The following is a 21,079-nucleotide window of genomic DNA, read 5'->3' on the forward strand; positions in this document are numbered from 1 at the left end:
AGGCACGGCTGGAGCCCGCACGTTTCCCCGGGATGCTGTTGCAGCGCACACGCTGCTGCTGCGGCTGCACTCGCACTTTCGGGGGCACGCTTGCGGCGGGCGAGCGGGGAGGTGACAGAGAGTTGAAGAGGTGGCTGTAGGGGTTGGCGAGCGACTGGAGGCGACGGGGATAGGGGAAGAAGCGCGGGGGGCGAACGAGGGCGGGAAGCTGACTGGGGAAGGGGCAGGAAGGGTTAACAACCGTGGCGCTTTAGTGCTGGATAGCGCTACCCGAGCGGGCGGCGGGGGGCGCCTGGGGAGGAGAGGGCGGCGGGGAAGGGGGGGGGAAAGCCGCTAGAGGGTCGAGGGAGGCGACGGGGGGATGGGCGGGGGCGGGCAGGGGGGGCTGGGATGCCCCGGGCCGTGGCGGTGCCCCCTGGGGTCCCTCCCTTTCCGCGCGTGGGGCAAGGGTGGGGAGAAGGCGGTACCTTGGACGAGGATCCCGCAGAGGCTGTAGAAGCGCAGGAGCGCGCCGGGCTTCAGCCGCATCCTGGGGGCTCCCCTCGGGCTGGGTGGGCGCCAGGCACGCAGATCCGCAGCCTCCCGCCGCTTCGCTCTCCGGGCGCTTCCTTCCCCCCGCAGGAGCCGCCGCCGCCGCCGCCTCCGCCGCAGTGTCTCCCTCGCTGTATCCAGTGGGGTGAGGAGGAGGAGGAGGACCAGGGTCGCGGGGGTGGATTGGGGAGGGAGGGAGGAGGAGAAGGAGGGGGGAGCGGCTCTCTCCGCTAGCTCCGGCGCTTGCTGGGCAGGTTCAGGTTCTCCCCCGCGGAGCGGTGCCAGGTGCCCCTGCTGGCTCCTCTTGCCCCTGCCAACGTATCCCTCTGCCTGTCCACTGGCCTCGCCTGTCCCGTCCCGTCCCGCTGGCGGGCGGGGAGGCTGCTCCGCTCCCAGCCGCTTCCCCGCTCGAGACACAAGGGCAATCTCCGCTTGCGAGGCTCCCCTGGCCTTGCCCCGCCCCTTTCTGCCGGGATCCCCGCCTCTCGCCCCGCCCCCAGCGACACACCCCGGCCCTCCCTGCTCCCTGGGCACGCCTCTGCCACCGCCTTGGCCACGCCTCCGAGGCTCGACACACCCCTCGGCCGCCGCCCCGCCCCCTCAGGTGGGTGTGTAACAAGCATCGGCAGACCCCCAATAGGAAGTCCCGCGATCGGACAGAGTGCCAATGAGGCGGTGGCAGAGGAGGTGCGCGGCGCCAGGTTACAAAACAAACGGGCGTTTCTCCGTCTTCAGCCGCCAGAGAGGTGCCAGACCCCACTCCTCAGCCGGTGAGTGGCAGCCGGTTCGGGCCAATCGGGAGGAGAGCCGGCTCCGTGGCGTTTCTCCAACCAATGAAAGACAGGGGAGCAAGCGGAGACAGGCGCGAGGCGCTGTCCAGACCCGGTCCTGAAGTGGCTGCTGGCGGCGCACACGGCGAGGCGCGGGGCTTGCCGCAGCAGGAGCCTGAGGAGAGACGACAGCGCCTCAGGGCAGCGCGCAGCGGGCGGCGGGGCGGGGGTGGTGTTCCCAGCTGCCACACCCGGCGGGGAGTGCAGCCGCGGGGAAGCCGCTCACGCCGCTTCCGAAAGAGAAGCGGCAGGTGTCCCTCGCTGCGCGTCCTGGCCTCCAGCCCCCCGGGAGCCGGCTGCGCCGCCAGCGTTAGCGAACATTAGCGAGTGCCGGTGCCGGAGCGGCGCCGGGCGGCATCCTCAGGCGGTGAGGCGGGGCGCCTCGCGGATAGCAGTCTTCGGCAGGCACGGGAGCCTGGGCCGGCGGCGCGGTAGGCGTTAGCTGACGGGGCGCTCCCATCCTGGCGGCGTAGGGGAGAGCGGGACGAGGAGCCCTCCGGCAGGCAGGGCCGGGCGGTGGGGGCGAGGGTCTGGAACAGCAGCGCCAATCCAGCCGGCTGCCCCGCAGGCGGGACCAGCTCCCAGGTGACCGAGAAGGGAGTGACTGGGCCACTAGACAGGGCTGTAGCCCCTCTCAGACCGCTACCGAGCAGCTTCTCCTCATCGCCGGCTGGAAAGAAACGGAAGCACTGGCGCAATCCGGCCGCTGCTGTGCAAAGGAGCCAGCCGGGCTGCTTCGGTCCGTGTAAGGCAGACGTAAAGCCCCTTCTCCTCCCTCTGCTTTTCCTCCCGTCTCCCTGAAAGCAGCAGATGAAGGAAGATTGGCTGAGCCTCCGGTATCCCCAGAATTAAACATGTATGGATACGTTCACAGCAGTAGCAGTAAGACCAGCTCCTCCCGTGAGGTACCCAGAGAATAAAAAAGCAAAAGACTCTTTACAGCGTTGTCTGTGCTCTGAGTGGCGTGGAGAAAGTTTTGTATTTCAAGGCTTCCTTTGGAGGGGCGTGTAGCAGTCAGCTAGCAATCCTAAATTGCTTACGGTCTCAAAGATAAGACACGGAACGCATGCGATCCAAAACTGCAGGCTGCTTCTTCAGGGTTGCATGTGTGGTGTTCAGCACAGTATCATTTACCCTTTGCCAAAACCTGTCGGTGAAATCAGAATAACTTATTTTTAAGTTGCCGGATCTGTCTGCAAATGTCTACGAGGGGGAATTTCACTGCCCTACCTTGAAGAAAGCAGGACTCCCCTGCACTCAAATGTTTATAATGATCAGGTAGTTTCTCCCCTTCTGGTTCCACCCTTTTTTTTTCTGATGAGGTTTGCTCTCCAACATGAAGCAGTACATTTCTCACAGTGCTCCTCTGAATTTCTACATTGATGTCCCATTCTTCAACACCAAAGAGCTTTAGTGAGATAAGTGATGAAACAGACTTACCTATAGGAGAGAGCAGTTCTTTAAAAGCTTCTCTCTCCAAAGAGTGCAATGTTTCTGATCACTGAGGAAGTACTAGCAGTTGTCAACTTCACCTTAAAGAGCTTGCACTACAGTGGGATCTGGAAAGTTCTGTCTATGTAGTCATATCTTGTATTTTGTTCATTTGCAAGTGATGATTATGCTTAGCAACAGCTGAAACTGCATCAGGATGTGCATTGAGCTCCCTCTCTCCAAAAGATCTCCACACATAGTGCAGAATCAATCTACAGAATCACATTTTAAATGTACTGTTTGTCTGATTTTGTGTCAAATGAATACTGTGTACGTCTCCATGCCTTAGCAGTTTACTTGAAGACTATCAACAATGTTGTGCTAGAATGTTCTCTAGAACAGGGAAGAATTTAGAGTCCGTCTCTGGTGGATGAGTAGCTACTGGTTTTACTCAGGATGCTGAAAAGAGTAGAAAATAGGCAAAAGGTTTTACCACTGTTCTTGGGGTTTGGTACATGTAAACAAGGAATTAATGGTGAATGATTTTCAGAAGCTTCCAGGTGTCTCACAATAAGGAACAAGACATCATTTTTAAGGCAGCATTCCAAATGTCAACAAATGCTCAAAGCTTGCATCTTTTTGGTTGGGGGGGGGGGGGGGGGGGGGGGTGAAATTAGAAAACCAATTCTGGATTACTGAAAATCATTCAAATGCTTCACTAAAGCTGGACTGTAATCCATCCTGAAGTGCTTTAGCAGAGAAGGTGGCAACTGGCATCTCTTCAACATTTGACAAAACATACTTACAATTGTAGTCTTACTCCATTCAGTGTTGTAGGAAGGATATATTCCCAGGTTAGTGACTAGAAACTGTGAAAAGCCCCCCTGGCAGGGGTAAGAATGAAGCACCTGTTTGTAGATCATGGGGGGTTCCAAGCACATGCCATTTTGCCACATCAGCATGTTTGGGAAACCTGTTCTGCACGTTTAAAAACACCAGCTGACTTTTTCCTCCCAGAACTCAGTACCGTGGATATTGCATCACAGCCCATGTCAGAAGCATAACCAGAAAGGACAATTCTCACCATTTGCTTCTGGCTCAAGTGGTTCTAAAATGAGCTGATAGGAAACTGGTTCACAGGGAGGGTTAACGTGACTCCATCACACAGCAGATATCTTTACTAAGTGTTAGAAAATGAAACCTGAGGTTCCAGCTCCACCAATGAACCATTGCAGCAGGGAGGAGTATCAAGAGGTCTTTGTGCTGCATATGCTGAAGCCACTTTTCTGTCCATTTTTCAAAGAGAGAAGCCCCAGTCAGAAGCTCCTGGTTATTTTGATAACTATATATATGAAAAAATAATCATTGCAGTCATTAGAACTGAGAGATATGATATCATAGTTCTGATGAATGCAGCTATGCTCATTTGACATAAATATAAGATCACATGACATTCAGTGGCACCTCACATCTAAACCTAACCTAAATGAGACAGAACTTTGTAACTGGCCTGTGGAGCTGGGGCTCATACACAGAATCCCCAGAAGCCTCATTACTTCCAGACCAAAAGGGCAACAGCAACTGTTCAGGAAATACACTTCAGAACACAGTGAAAATTAACACCCTACATTTCATCAGGAGATAAGTCTGAAAACTAGATGCAGAAGGTAAACATTTTATCAGAACAAGAAAAAAGTTCTTCTGCATTATCCTGATCACCATCAAAGTGATACAAATATTCCTAATGCTGGACAAAGCAAGAGGATCTAATCTTTAAGCATGACTCAGCACTTTCCCTCTCACTGAGTTGGTAAATAGCTAGCTGTCTGGCCTCCACCACACTTTCATCACAAGTCTCATATTGTATTCTCCTACCGCTAGTATTTTTTCTTCTTTCTGTTCACTCAAAACCCAACAAACTATTCCTCTAGCAGAGCAGCCACTGCTCTTAATTGTTTCCTCTCAATTATTCCCTGTTCATCCTTTTCTAGAGGGCACAGATTTCACAGGTTTCAGTGAATAGCTGATGAAACTGTACGGCCCCAACAGACAGCTCAGAGTGCAAATCACTCCATGTCCTGGGCCACTACATGCTTTGTTACTTTGTTTGCACCTTTGCTTTTTTTCTTTCCCTCCTGATCACCAAGACTTTGGACTTCTCTCTGAAAAGAGAGAAGGGAGCCATCTCTATTACACTGGATGTTATACTGGATGTTTACCTCTACAGTTTGCCTTGAAAGACAAGCAAAATCTGAAGTGAGAACTGTGTTTTTAATGATGCTTCTTGATAGTATCAGTGGTCAGCTGCTAGGAAAAGGAAATGATACCCAAGGAAAGTTTATTTCTTTGACAAAACATTATGGTCCCACTGAATTCAGCAAACAGTGGAAGATGTAGAGAGTGTTTAAGAAGAGTGAAACTTCCAGTATTACAGGCTGTGAGAGATCTCTAAACACATTTGTTCTTTATTATGTCCTATAATATATATATATACTTTTTAAGTACATTTTGTAGAATCTAGAAGGTAGTGAAGAAATAGTCAAAATAGGATTGCAGAGATCCAACTCCAAAAAAAAACCCACAGAAAAAAAAAAGGTATGGAGAAGGCAAGCTGGCAGTGACAGAAGTTAGAGACAGATTCTATCCTGACTTGCAATACTGCTAACACTCACAACCACATTTAAAATAGTAATTTGGAAAGTGAGACTTATTTACATGGCTCAACACAAAAATGTTGTGACAAAACCCCCGTGCAGCTGCCATCTAGCCTTTAAGAAACACCTGCTTGGGTAGCAGCCAACTCTTGCAGTAGCAAGTCCTTAATTCTTCTACTTGCCCACTCCTACCTGAAAGCGGCAGCATGTCTTCCCTATGGTGGAGGCTTCCCCCCACTGAAACCAGTATTTACCATCACAGAAAGTGCATTTCCCTGCTCAGTGCACCATTATGGGCCTCTATGGACAGCAGAGAATCAGATGCTCTTCAACTGAAATGTGTGTATTTCTGGTTTATGTAACCCCTTTACCACACTTCAGCAGCCAGAACAGAAGGGTTCGTTTTCTGTTCGGTTTAGGTGAGAAACGCTTTGTGGTGGAGGAGGGTTGCTGATGTTTCGAATTGCGTGGGTTTGGGTTGAGCTGATTCCTAACAAAAAAATCAGGTAGCATTTACTTACCAGATGCTAGCAAAAACGCATTGGTTTGAACAAATACTGTAGCTACTAATTTAGCTAAATCTATCCAACTGTGAAAATGTATTGGCGTGAATAAAAATATATAGACATGAAGCGCATTGCGGGCTTTTTTTTGTTGGAAAAATTTGGCTTCAGCAAAGAGCAATTGAAGTTGGAAAATATGCTCCCCAGAAGAAATGTGTTCATTTCCATAAAACATATTGGTGTGTAAATATACAGTATGTATCAGTTCCAGAGCCGTATTACGAATTCAGTGAAATTGTGTTCTGTGTTAGTAGGATGAATCAAGTGAAAAGGATTGCATGCTGCAATTACTACATATAAAATATGTGTGGGATGAAATTCCATTTATAAAGCAATTATAAATGTAAGATATTTCCCTGGCTTTTGTGGGAGAAAAAACATAAATCTATAGAGCACACTGCCAAGGCAATGCCAATGCAAGGTAAACCAAGGTCATACAAAACTGGTATCACTCACATTGAAAAGTACCTAATGTACCCTTTGAGTTCATGAAAGTAATTGCAAAAGAGAATTCCCAATGGTGAGTGGAAGCAGAATTATCTTAGTGTCTGACCTCTCATTCATATAGTTTGTGGAATGAAGGGACACAAAAAATGGTCTTGGCAAGACAGAATCATAAAATGCTAGGGGTTAGAAGGGACCTCTGGAGATCATCTAGTTCAACCCCACTGCTAATGAAGGTACACATAGATCAGTCTGCACAGGAATGTGTCCAGGCAGGTTTTGAAAGTCTCCAGAGAAGAGACTCCACAACCTCTCTGTGCAACCCATTCCAGTGCTCCAGCACCCTCAGAGTGAGGAAGCTTCTCCTTTAATTCAAGTGAAACCTTCTGTGTTCTAGTGTGTACCCATTGCTCCTTGTCTTTTCACTGGGCACCACTGAGAAGAGCCCAGCCCCTCCCTAATGACCTCCACCTTTTAGATATTTGTGTGCAAATATAAATATTTGCCCAGAATGCATGATTCTCCACACTTGCTAGTTAGAGCCTTCTTCTCCTAAGTGTTTCAAAGTGTGCACCATTCTATTATGTCCTGTGTCTTCCATCAGCAACAAAGCAGCAACTTCTTGAAGACATTTGAGTTATTTACCCCAAAGCACGAGATGATAGACCTTCACACCTCTTACACTTTTTTTATGATATAAGAGCATATCATGTACATTAGTTTGCCATAATGGAATTAACCATGCTTGGATGAACACGGTTATTTAGAATACATCCCAGTTAACATCTTTGAAACACATATTTATCCACTTAACTATTGTTGTTGTTTCTGATGCCTTGTGATTTTTAATTGGCTTGTGGTTTATTACTTATGCACAGATTACGTGACGAGTTGAAACAAGCCTCTCTTTCACCCAGCAGAGATGACAAAGAAACATTCAGACCCTCAGTAAACAGGAAGTTGTTCATTCTGTGGACCATAATGTCATCCATTTTACTCTCTTAAGAGCATCTTTGATTACCAACACCAGTATATTTAGAGTGATTTTCTCTAACATCCTTCACATTAGTTCATCCTCAATTGAAAATGTTTTCCAACACTGAAAGTATTTTACCTCAAAGAACTGAACAAATACATTGTTGTGGACATGCTAAAGACTCCTAATATCTTTGTTCTAGCACACCAATGCTTTAAAAATGGCTCAGAATGGATCAGAAAAAGAGTGCATCTTTTACTAGCTCTGTGAAAATCAACCCAAAGCCCAGGGAAAATGAAAATGCACACAACTGACTTTTCTACACATAACATCCCTGCTCAGCATTCTCCTAAGAGTCAGGATGATTTTAGCCATGCAATACAGCCATCCAGCCAGTCTGTGTTGCAATTTTGCCAAATGGCATAAAGATAGATGCCATAATTAGGAGCAAAAAGAGTAGACTGCTTCGCTTGTGTCTAAACAGTTCTGATGCCGTGATTGTCCTGACTGAAGGCCTACTTGATAGTGTCATGGCACGCTCACCAAAATTCTCCTTAACAAGAAGCCAGGGGATAGGAGAAATTATGCACTCCAGTTTTCCCTGACAATCAGCCAGGATGCTGAGGACATTAATAAACCCTGATCGTCCTGAACAGCTTCACTTGGCATTTCTACCCACACCTATGGACCCAGAAGCTCTATTCAAGATGAAGCATGTTAGAAATGTGCAGAACTGTAGCTTAGTCCTCTCCTTCATGGACATAAAATACTTTGATCCAGATTCCAATCACCAACTTAGCCTGCTTCATCTTATTATATATTATCATCTTATTATGTATTATGAACCTGCCTAGTGATCACTGATCTTAACCTTGATATAGAGTTGACTTCTCAGTCAACCATGACATTACCATGACATTACCATGACATTGCCTTATGAATCAAAAGGATATCACCTGGCCCAAAATAAAAGGAGGAAAAAAAAAAGATTCACACAAATGTTTCTGGGAGTCTAACTCCAGAAAGATCACAGGAGGGATGGAAGGTCAGGGTAAAAATGGGACTAGATGTCAAACAGATGATAAAGACTGGACTAACACTGAGATGGAAACATGGAAGAAGGTAAATTGTTGGTAAGGAAAAACAAAGTAATGGAAACATATTGTTGAGCTCCCAGGAGGAAAGGAGTGTGTGAACATCCAGGCAAGAAGCAGCTTGGGACCAGTAGAAGGTGATTTGGAAAACAAGAAGCACAAGATTAATCTGAAAATGGAGCAGCTCTTCAAAGAAGAATTGAGAATTCTTGTAGACGGAAACAAAGAACTACAGAATAGGGAACATGGAATACCATCAGAAAAGAAGTACCAAGGGGAAACAAAACCAGAAATGAAAGTCTGGCAATAAAAAAAATGAAGTGAACTGAAGCAAAGAAGCAAGCAAGCAAGCAAGTAAACAACAACAAACCAACCCCATAAGCATAGAAAAAAAAGCCCAAGATTTAAATAGTACAACTGGTGCAGAATGAGATAAGAAGCAGCAAACAGGAAGGGGAATGATAAGAGTAGCTACTGGTGGGTGGGACAGGACTAGGAGAGTAATAAAAGTTAAGCTTTGTTTTAAAAGAAAAAGAAGAAATCTCTACACACAAATTGCTTTGTAGGGCCTGAAACTCAATGCATCTCACTTTCATAATGTGTCTACTTTCAGTAAATGTCTGAAATTCCTCATAAAGTATATATGAAGTTACTCTCTCCTCTGCTGAATTCAGATGAAAAGGTACAAGATGGGTTTAAAGACTCCAAGCCTTCTGGTGATCTGGTTGAATATCAATTTATGGCATTTCCCCCCCCTCATTCAGTTTCATGAAGTTTACAGCAATACATGCATGTACTGTATGTAAGGACCTTACAGTCAGGAGGAGTTCATAATGAAAGACATTACCTTATAAAATGTTAATGTTGCTTCTGTATTTTATATGGCAAACTACATTTACACAATAGCTTTTCTGTCTGTTTTCTTCCACTTCTCATCCCTCTGTAGTCCAGTTCTACCCATCCTCTGCACAACACAGAGCCTTGCTCTCTTTCAGCCCAAGGAGCAGCTCTATGGATGATTCATGGTTTGGGAGAAAAGGAAGACCTCTAATTTGTTAGCTGAAAAAAAATTGGGAAATTTATAATCAATATGGCAGAGGTCTGAAAGAAGAGCAAAAGACAGGCTAAGTGCCATTGAATGATGCCTTTGAGAACTGAATTATGTTTCGCTATGGCGCACAGTTCCTCTGTGACGCTAGGTAACTCACTTAAACCAAATGTTTTTACAGTGGTAATAAATAGATATTAACGTTCCCTTTCTGTTTCCAACTTCATACCAAAAAGTCATGTCTGCAGAAGTGTGAAGTACTGCAGCCAGTATGAACTGAACTGGGAGCACGCAGAGCTGTGCAATGAAAACTGGCCACATGGAATTAGTGGTTACCTTTGACATTAATCTTAATTAAAAACTTCATTATAATGTATCTGCAGAACGAGGACAAATTAAGGTTGCAGAGGCAAATCTGAATCCTGGCGTTCCTGAAGTCTATGATTTTTCAATTGTAGTGATGTTAGCATGTCTTTAGTCATTTACTTTTCAGTTATTTTCTTTCACTCTTCCTTTGTTAGCTTATTAGCTTTGATTTAGTTACTCCTTTGAAATAGTTCCTAACATTTTAAAATCTGTTACATCTCAGAAGTGTAATCATCAGAAAGGAAGTCAGGGAAAGTGTCAGTTTTTTCCCCTGAAGAGTTTTAATCTCCTGAGTTAAGCCAATACATCACAAATGAACACAGACATTGTGATTACTAAGATAAATAACAACTTGCACAGCTACTTGTTGATGACTTCAGTCATCATTGATAAAAAGAAGAACAAAGTAGTGGAAGTATATTTAGAAAAAAATAAAACTGAAGGGATTATGCAGAATGCAGACACTTGTCAGTTTCTGTTGAAAGTATGTCTTGTTTCAGGGTAGGTGAGAGGTGCCTATTACTGGGATCACTATATTAGTTTGCAGGTAAAACTTCTAATTGTTTTTAAGCAGGACATTGTAATTTGTGATCACTGGAGAGGAGGAGACTCAGGGGTGACCTTATTGCTCTCTACAACTACCTGAATTTAGGTTGTAGACAGGCAGAGGTTGGTCTCTTCTGCCAGGCAACCAGTACCAGAACAAGAAGACACAGTCTCAGGCTGTGCCAGGGGAGGTTTAGGTTGCATGTTAGGAAGAAATTCTATACAGAGAGAGTGATTGCCCATTGGAATGGGCTGCCTGGGGAGGTGGTGGAGTCACCATCACTGGAGGAGTTCAGGAGGAGACTTGATAGGGTGCTTGGTTGCATGGTTTAGTTGGTTGGGTGGTGTTGGATGATAGGTTGGACACGATGATCTTGAAGGTCTCTTCCAACCTATTCTATTCTATTCTATTCTATTCTATTCTATTCTATTCTATTCTATTCTATTCTATTCTATTCTATCCTATTCTATTCTATTCTATTCTATTCTATTCTATTCTATTCTATTCTATATGTATGTGATATAAAATAGAAGCATTTATAAGTTGGATAAATTTATTTATATGAAGTCTACCAGAGGTGAAATGGTTCTAGACCTAGGGCATAGTGAGCTCTGTTAATGTACTTTTTAATGAACGAGCACAGAAGTGAGCATGGCTTATTTTTCAATGCTCTTCTACATAATGATGCAGTAAAGCACTTCATTGTATCACTTGCCATTGTGATATAGGACAGTGAAGTCAAACAGCTTGCTTCCAGGTAGAAACTAGGAGTAAAATTGAAAGAAAATATATGTAGCAGTATCTGCAGCCATTAGGAGATGCATTATTTGTTTTCCCATAGAAAGATTATAATGCAGGAGATTTAATGGGTTAGCATCCATAATTCAAATTTCCATTGCAGTGAGATACAAAAGTTATTAAGGGAAAATATTTGTGATAAAGGAATGCAAGAAACTATGAAAAGATTTTCAAGGTGCTTGTACGTGTTAAAGCACATCTAAGTTCTCTGATAATCTCAAAATTGGTTTGTGGCAAGTGCATTTGGTTGCCATTAATAATTCAGCTTTTAGGTGATGGTACTAACAGCACTTTAAAATAGGGACACAGAAAGCAAGATTTTACTTCTTGTGGGTCTAACTTATTTCCTGAGGTTTTTTATTAATACCAGGACTGCATTGTAGCCTTGAATCAGTAAATTTTTTTAGTGATAGATAAGAGTAAAATGAGTTAGGCTGAAAATCAACCCTTGCTGGAGGCTGTGTGTAGAAACACTGTTAAGCAGGGACAAATACAAAATGTCGTACTTAAAAATTGGTTGGTTTTTTTTCTGAGTTTCAGTTGCCTGAAATGTTTCACTTGCAACAGAGAATTTTCTTCTCTTCCTGAATTCATTGGATTAACTATGTCTCAATTTTGAAGACGAGAATAATTTTTAGAGTACCAAACTGTGGAAAGTCACCAAATGAAACTATTCTGCATGTGTAGCCTTAGTTTTTCCTCTGAAAGTATAAAGAATGAAATTAACAAATTACATCTGAGCAGCAGGCTATCCGCAGGAGGCTGGTTCCTTCCCTGCAGCAGAAATCAGTCTGAGTTTCTTCTGTATTTATAGCCTTTGCATTTCACAGAGGGCAAAAGGGGTTAACTAAATAATTACAATATTTCACTTTAACAGTACACAATAACTATTTGTTCTATACAAAGGTAAGTTGAAGAGGAAAAAAATAAGAAGTCTTATTTATGTTCAGGTGCTGCATTCTGTTCGGGCATCTGCTGCACGAGGAAGGTGGAAGGTAAGAATAGATAGCTTCCAATATTTATGCTCCAAAATATGTCTTGACATATGAAAATGCTTCAGCACATCAAAACTGATTATCACTGTCACGTTCTGAAATACATGCCTATCTTTCTTTTAAAAAGATCTTAAGTTCTTCAGATATTTATAGAGGATTAAACTCACAGGACAGAGATTCTCTTTGTTCTTCGTATATGTTTCACACATGACATTTCCAAAAGCAATGACGGATTGTAAATGGGCTCCAAGTTTGCTCACTGCCTCAATAGAATCTGGGAAGATGTGATTCATCCTTTCTATATCTCCCATAAAAAAGCACAGTTGGAGACTGTTAACCATGTGTTGGATAAGGGAGAATTTGAAGTTTGCAGTGGTTGGACTTTGTGGCGTTATTGTCTCATCACTTATATAAAGGATTATACACTTTTATTATGACTTGTTTAGAGGTAGTTGAGTGTACTTGAATAGTGCTGAAAAAAAACCTTACAGCTTCTTGATTGTTCAAGTACTTGGTTTCTGTCTTTGCATCCTGAAGTAGATTTCTGGTGCTGTTGAATCAAATTCAAGAATGGTCTTCTCTTAGAAATGAGCCTAATCCCTTGCTGTGCCGTGATTTGTGCATATACATTTGCAGAAGGAAGTGGATGGGGTGTTACTGGTAGAAAATATTAATACTTTCATTTCATTTTGAAAAATTCATATGCAGCTAGTGTGGAAGCCAAAGCAGTCACTCAGATGACCATTTACTGAGCATTGCAGATCATAGCAGCTGGCAGTTTGACCAATGAACCATTCCTCCATACCCAACAAGAAGTCAATGACTATACCCTCTGTCTTTCATTTCCTTTACAGCTGACCAACATAGTACAGTAGTAGATCAAGATGGCCTGAAAGTCAGTGCAAGTGAAAGCACTAGCACAATCTGGAACAACTCCTGGATGATTCACTGGGTTAAGAACTGGCTGGATGGCTGGGCACAAAGCATAATGGTGAACAGAGTTAAACCCAGTTGGCATCCAGTCACCGGTGGTGTTCCCCGGGGCTCAGTATTGGGGCCAGTTCTCTTTAACATCTTTACCAGTGAACAGGTGTTACGAGAAGCAGCTGAAGAAACTGGGATTGCTTAGTCTGAAGAGTAGGCTGCATAGAGACCTCATTTAACTTGAAAAGAGGCTGTAGTGAGGTGGGGGGTCAGTCTCTTGTGCCTAGCATCAGGTGATAGGATGAGACAAAATGGCCTGAAATTGTGCCAGGGAGACTTTAGATTGGATATTAGTAAAAAATTCTTTGCTGAAAGAGTGCTCAGGCATTGAGCTGGTGGAGTTACCATCCCGGGAGGCTTTCAAGAAACATGCAAACATGGCACTCTGGGAGATGGTTTAATACCCATGGTGGTCTTGATGGTTAGACTCGGTGATCTCGGAGGTGTTTTCCAACTGAAACAATTCTATGGTTCTAACTGTGAAGCAGCTATATTTCCCTGCAGCTCTTAGGCCTGGTTTTCTTTCCAATCTTTAAAACTGACAGCACTTAGCTACTTTTCCAGGTTTGGACTGTGTGGAAATGTTAAGGCATAGGTACATTTGTGTGTTTCATTATTTTATCCTACATGCTGTTACACAGAATCTTCAGATCATCTGCTCTTACGGTGTTTTGTACAGCACCATGGAGAGATCTTGGAAGTGTACAAGCTAGATGTCTTTCATATGAAGCTAAGTCATAAGATAAGATAGAGAATATAGTTTACTCACTTCACCAGATCATAGGCATTTAATACACAAAACCAGACTACAGCTGCCTTAAGGAAACCTTCCCCACCTATATGCTTACAATATTTTCAGGACAAACATTTTGGTTATGCAGAGCCATTGATTTTTATCGTGGCTAGTTACTCAGAGGCATACACATATCCTTAGCTACGTGGATTTCTCCAAACAAAATGCAATTGTCCCAATGTCATTATTGAAGGCATGATGCGATTTTGGGGTGTTTTCAGAAATACAGGAAGGAACAGGAAAAAAACCAAACCCAAACCCAAAGATGTTTGATTTGCAAAGATTTTTGTGGGCTAAGCATGAAATTGTCTTCCTTCACTGACAGCTTTTCCTTTGGGTCACTTGTAGAAAATGAAATTGCTTTCCAAGACCTGTGTTTTCTAGAGTGTTGAATTTTTTTTTTGCAGACTGTGGGACTCTGTAAATGAGTTTAAATCTTCCTTCTTTTGAACACTGGAAAAGCAAGAGCTATCAAATCCTGGATTTTCCAAGTAGCAGTTCAAGCTGATTTCATCCTCAGTAGGACCACAAGCATTTTGCTGTTTCCTAAGTTTTCCCCCTTTTGTCACGGTGCTGCTTGGGTTATCACTACCTGTAAAGACATGTGTTGCCCAGCAAAGTTCTGACTAAATTCTTCTTGGGCCCCTGTCTGAAGCTGATTAAATTTCTGCCAACCAGCAAGCAGCATTAAGATTAGTATGCAAGAACACAAAGAAATAAAACAACAAAAATAACTGTAAAAAGTATAACTTAGGGGAAACAAATGACAGATGTGTGTGCCTAATAGCTTAATAGGGGGTTAAATGAATGACAACACATAAGGATTAAAAATTGGTAAGAAAAAATGCATGCTCCTTGATGCTGTCTTCCTCCTTAATATTTTCCTGCCAGGTTGAATGTTGTGGGATGGAAATATTTATATCGTGGGTCTGAGTGGTTATTTCTGGAACACAAGCCCTATGAGGAGAGGCTGAGGGAGCTGGGGTTGTTTAGCTTGGGGAGGAGGAGACTCAGGGGTGACCTTCTTGCTCTCTACAACTACCTGAAGGGAGGTTGTAGACAGGTGGAGGTTGGTCTCTTCTCCCAGGCAGCCAGTGCCAGAACAAGAGGACACAGTCTCAGGCTGTGCCAGGGGAGGTTTAGGCTGGATGTTAGGAAGAAGTTCTATACAGAGAGAGTAATTGCCCATTGGAATGGGCTGCCCCGGGAGGTGGTGGAGTTGCCATCATTGGAGGTGTTCAGGAGGAGACTTGATGGGGTGCTTGGTGCCATGGGTTAGTTGTTTAGGTGGGTTGGATTGGTTGATGGGTTGGACGTGATGATCTTGAAGGTTTCTTCCAACCTGTTCTGGCCTATTCTATTCTACTCTACTCTATTCTACTCTAATTGCTTTGCAATTGCATCCATAGGTGTGTGAGGCATCTATAAATGTTAGTTATTTTAACACTGCAATACATTGCTTTGACTAGTTTGACTAGTTTGACGAGTTTAGACTCGAGGTGAGGAGGAAGTTCTTCACCGAGCGAGTCATTTGGCATTGGAACGGGTTGCCCAGGGAGGTGGTTGAGTCATCGACCCTGGAGGCGTTCAAGAGGAGATTGGATGTGGCACTTGGTGCCATGGTCTAGTCATGGGGTCTGTGTTGATAGGTTGGACTCGATGATCCTCGAGGTCCTTTCCAACCTAAGTGATACTGTGATACTGTGACTATTGTATTTACAGACTAAGTACTTCTCTACACTGTTTTAAGACATTCCCTTTCTCAGTGTGTTTGTGTGCAAACTTTTGTCATGAGAGAGTGTTGTTAGAGCATGTCCTGAATATGTCAGTTGTATAATACAACTGACATTTAGCATCTGTCCCTCTTGGAAAAGGTTTAGCAATGTATGGGCAGTGATGTACAGGTGCATATATCCACTTTCCACATGACTTCATTGAAATTCATGCTTAAACAGTCAGACATTTCTGAGCTCCTCTTCTGGTGTGAATGTGTCCATGCTCAAGCTGTTTGGTTTTCCAGCTTTTCTCCCACGGGGTGATAGTTTGTAGTATTTAATTACTTGTTTTCCATTGATGCTGCTCTTTTCTCATTTGTTGAGAAGTTCTGTGCTTTCTATTTGATGAGCTTAGCATGTGGAGAGGATGCTGTATTCAAATAGCAGAAGCTGCTGTTGATTTTCATATAGACACCATTTCCAAAACTTAGGATAATGACCTGTGACAAATGATGCATTTCTACAACAACTATTCAGTATTTCCAACTTCAGGAGTCATAGGAGTGTGAAATTTTCCAGAATGCAGCTTTGCAACCTAGAATACAAACAAACAGACAAGGAACAGTTTCTACTTAGGCTGACCAAGAAAAAGATGTCATATGACAGTCTAGAGCTGTGTATGTTTTATGCTTTAGGGAAAAATTGTATCTGTTGGTCTCAAATTAGTGGGAATAATTTCAGTCTGGCTGTAGTAATGAACATAGCAGGAAGAACAGTCATTAACAGTCACAGAACTAATTGTTATTAGGAATGACTCATATCCATATGAATTAAAAAGAAGAGGGAAAGCAGAATGGTACTTAAAATTTTCAATTAACGTACCAGGCTCCAGCATGAAGGTTATGTAGTCAAGAATATTGCTGTGTAGCACTGCGAATGCCTTGGTATCTGTAGGGAAATCTTATGGAAGGCCAGAAATTAATGAAAATCCAATATTCCTATACCATTTAAGTCCCTGAAGAGAACTAGCTCCAAATATTTCAGTGTTTATGTTCTTGCTTCTTAGGGATTTTCCTGAGTGAGACCTAAACTCTCTTACATGTTTGAATGGAAAATACTGCTGGTACCCTACAGCCCAAGGGCTTCCTTCACAGGTTCCTCGTTCCAGTGAAAGGGAGACAGATTCTGCAAATTATCCAAGACCAGTTTTGTTTAATAATACTGCAGAGGGATTTCTTCTGTCTTGTGTGTGATGCATCCATTGACACAATACAGAATTTGCTATCCATTGTCACCCATTGAATAGAATTCTGTACTTGCTCGATGCTGAGTACCATGTTACTGCAGAGAGCATAACAAAGCTTGCCCTATTCCCTTTCTCTTTGTGGTCCTGGTCATCCTGTCTAGCACTTCTCTGCATCAAAATACATAATCCATTACTGCTAGCTTTTCCAGCAACGTCTGTCTATTGCTGCATTTTTTCATGTTGATTTGTCCTTCTCCATTCTGTGTTTTGTTATCAACATGTTGTAGTAATTTCTCTCTCATCCCCATATCAACCGAACAAAATAGTCTGCAAGGATCTTGTGGCACTCCTTTAGCAACCTCTTTCCAACTCCACTTGTTTTCCCAACATATATTAATTTGTCTGCTGTACACCATTAGCTGTATGATGTCTTGAAGCTAACAAAATCAAATGGCATGCTTTGGCTTGGAGAAAAATCTACTCAAACTGAAACTTTGCTGAACTCTTTTAGTTTTTCTTTCCATATCCATGTGTACTACAGCCATTAATTTTCATCTGCAAATGAGCTTCTCTTTCAATATAGCTGATGGTTTTGTTTGGTTTTCTTTCTCTCTCTTTTTCTTTTATTTGATGCTTATTAATCTTACAATTAAATTTAATATAATAACAGTAAAACCAGAATCATAATTGATCTCTTTCTAATGAATCAAAGCCTTGGAGAAATGCTGAGGATGCTTTACTGATGTCTTTGTGAAAGTCTGTTGTCCTGGTGTCCTTCTCATATCTCCTCAACATGATGCAAGAACCGGATGGTACAGCTTTCAAAGGTATTAAATGGGTAAGAAATGTAGCATATGTTCAAATGTAAATGGTCCCATTAACTCCTGTGGCCTTTACATGAATTGTTCCACTGAGGTGGAGCTACACCCCTTCACTGTTTCATATGAATGGATGTTCTGGTCTATGTGGGATAATATGATGGATTAGGAGCTATGCAAGTTTAATCTTCAGCTGGAACTTGCTGAAATATCTGCTTCATTATTCAGACTCTGAACAAAAGGAAACAACCTACAGGAGATTTGAGTTTGCAGTTCTGTGGGCAGGAACTGTGGCTTTATAGTTTTTATCAAATTGCATAGAGTCTTGCGAAATGTTCACAGAAAAAGACCCTGCTACAGGTGTGTGAGGTGTGTGCTAGCTGTGCTCTGTTTTAATTAAATGGTAATTAAATGAATCTTGAGCTCTTTACAGCCAGCAACCCAGCATGTAGACAGCCATAGTTTGACTAGAGGCTCTAGCTAGCAACTATTTGCCATCAGTGTTTGGACTGGTTGAATAGAGAATGGGACATAACATTTGTGGTGGCTCTTGGTCAACTAACACTTGTCATTATAAAAACTAAATCACTGCAACCATAAGACTATAGTCCTAACCCTTCAAAGTTCTGTCAAGTGCTATTAGATAGAAAAAAATAGATAAATGAATGAATTCTAATGATTTTTTTTCCTACTTCCCCAGCTACTAATATCAAATAACCAAGAGAAATGGGGGGAAAAAGTGGTTTGCATTTAAAGCCATATCAAATCACAAAGATAGGCTTACTTCAGCATTAATTCACCTTTCTTAGAATTGTGGATATAAATTGGAATGGGAAGATTAAATGCTTTAACTTCTTGCAGATTAGATTTTGTACAAGTGTTAGAGCTGCTGTGTAATTTCTTACTACTTAGTACTGTCACATGGGTTGTCTCAAACAGTGTTTTTCATCCTGCAGGGGGAAAAAAGGCAAAACCCACAGTGATGAGAAGTGGGTCTATAGGTTTACCCATTGTAAGAAATTTGAATTGATTTTGTTTTTTGCAGAATTAAAGATTATTTGGAGTGCTGAATTCCAAATTGGACCACTTTATGACCAAACTTTCTCAGTCTTATTACATGACAGGAGATCAGTTGAAGTGGGAAAGCAAGCAATTTCAGTATCCAGATGTCTGGAGAGGAAGAAAACAAACCAGCCTAGCATTTGTTTGTTTCCAGACTACATCTGATGACCATCCAGACACTTGGCTTATTACAAAACATAGTCACTGACCCATTACATTTTAGAGTAGAACATCAGTATGTTCCATACCACGTGCTGCTTTCTACCTGATCTTGTTATAGATAGCCCCAATGAGAGCTTATTTTCCTTTTTGCTAACACTTCTGCTTTTAGCCTGTTCAGGAGAGCTGGAAACTGTTAGGAGTGTTCTAAGATGGCAGTGAAGATTATTAGTAGCATCTAAGAGAATGATACTTAGTAGCTCTAAGAATCACCCTCTAGGCACTGATACTGAAAAAACTCCTGAGATAGCTTGAGAATCAAGTAGGCAATAGGGTTCCAGTACATAGGAGATTTAGAAGTTCTCCAACGTGGAGATATGGTATTGCTTACAGCAGAATATTATATTAACATTTAGCAAATACTGGTGAAATCCCTTCAGAAATATCCCAAGTGTTTCCATGCAAGAACTGTCAATTTGATTTATTAGATTATTTAATTGTTAAGCATTGTGCATGCACTTAATTTATGACTCTAGATGCAGAAAACATATCTTGGTTTCAGCAACTGCTTAACTGCAGAGTTATGAAAGGCACAAGCTGGTAATAAATAAAAAATAGAGGAATTAAAACACTAAGCTTGGATAAAAGCAGCTGATGGAAGACTTCTCACGTAAAAACCTACAAGTATGGGAAGTAGCCAATTATGTTATTCCAGAGTTCCATCTGTCTCAGTCTCCTGGTTTCAATAATGGCCAGCAGTGAACACCCAGTGAAGGAAGGCAAGCCTGACAATGTGATGCTCTCTCTCATGGTATGTTCCTCTGTTTCCTAGGAATGAGCAGTTTAGGAATTTACTGGAATGGAAGTTGTATCAAAGCCAAGTGTTAACCTCCTCTCGATGGAGTTTTTGCTGCAGCTATCTCTGCTCTGTGTCTGTCATCCACATTTTTGAATGTGTGGTATAAGTTACACTATTTGTATTGAGCCTATTCCTTCTTCTTGTTTCAAGTCTACTACCCCATCATTTCATTGGGTTAGCAACACTACTCACTTCATCACCTCTTCATGGCTTCTTTACACCTTGACAAATGTTCCTTATCTCCTCCAAGCTAAAAGGTCCCATTCTGCTCAGTCTCTATTAGGTGAGAGTGTGCTGTGCCTACAAGCTTTGCATGATTTACTCTTATCTTTTCAAGTTCTTCTGCAGGTTTTTTTGAGAGGTGGTGGCCAGACAATATTCAAACAGTGGCATGCTGTGACTTTATTTTGTCCTCACTTCCTTTCTTGATATTTTCTGCTTTGTTGCTATTGAACACTGATTTCACAGTATCACAGTACATCAGAGGTTGGAAGTGACCTCAAGAGATCATTGGGTCCATCTCCCCTGCCAAAGCAGGATCACTTAGGGTGGTCTGCACAGGAATGCATCCAGGTGTGTTTTGAAAGTCTTCAGAGAAGGAGACTCCACAACCTCCCTGTGCAGCCTGTTCCAGTGCTCCATCACCCTCACTGTAAAGAAGTTTCTCCTCATGTTGAGGTGAAACCTTCTAAGTTCAAGCTTGACCCTATTGTTTCTTGTTTTATTGCTTTGCGTCACCAAAAAAAGCTTGGCCCCCTCCACTTGATACCCACCCCTCACCCCACATTGATGAGATCCCCTCTCAGCCTTTTCTCAAGACTAAACAGCTCCAGGGACCTCAGTCTCTCTTCATAGGGGAGATGCTTGAGTCCCTTAATCATCCTCAGGACTCTCTGTTGGATTCTCTCCAGCGGTTTTTTGTCTTTCTTGAACTGGGGACCCAAAAACTGGATGCAGTATTCCAGATGTGGGGTCACCAGGGAAGAGTAGAGAGGTAGAAGAACTTCCCTTGACCTGCTGGACACACTTTTCTTGATGCACCCCAGGATACCATTGTCTCTCCTGGCCACAAGGGCACATTGCTGTTCCATGGAGAACTTGCTGTCCTCCAGCACTCCAAGGTCTTTCTGCTGTCCAGCAGGACAGCCCCTAACCCATACTGGTGC

At 43.0% G+C, this 21,079-nt stretch overlaps 1 protein-coding gene across 4 annotated transcripts in view; it reads right to left on the reverse strand.

The window, feature by feature from the left end:
• CADM2 (cell adhesion molecule 2) overlaps window positions 1–979 on the reverse strand; it is a 620,606-nt gene extending 619,627 nt beyond the window's left edge. For 2 of the 4 annotated variants that reach the window (XM_068144419.1, XM_068144417.1), the window contains exon 1: window positions 468–979. In XM_068144419.1, the coding sequence (XP_068000520.1) occupies window positions 468–528 (61 nt within the window). In that variant the 5' untranslated portion in view covers window positions 529–979. The remainder of the gene's footprint in view (window positions 1–467) is intronic. The other 2 variants (XM_068144416.1, XM_068144418.1) reach the window with 1 other exon arrangement.
• Window positions 980–21,079: the final 20,100 nt, after the last annotated feature.

This window comes from Melanerpes formicivorus, unplaced genomic scaffold (genome assembly GCF_026170545.1).
Source record: "Melanerpes formicivorus ecotype bairdi unplaced genomic scaffold, bMelFor1.0.p_v2 SCAF_11, whole genome shotgun sequence".
NCBI lineage: Eukaryota > Metazoa > Chordata > Aves > Piciformes > Picidae > Melanerpes > Melanerpes formicivorus.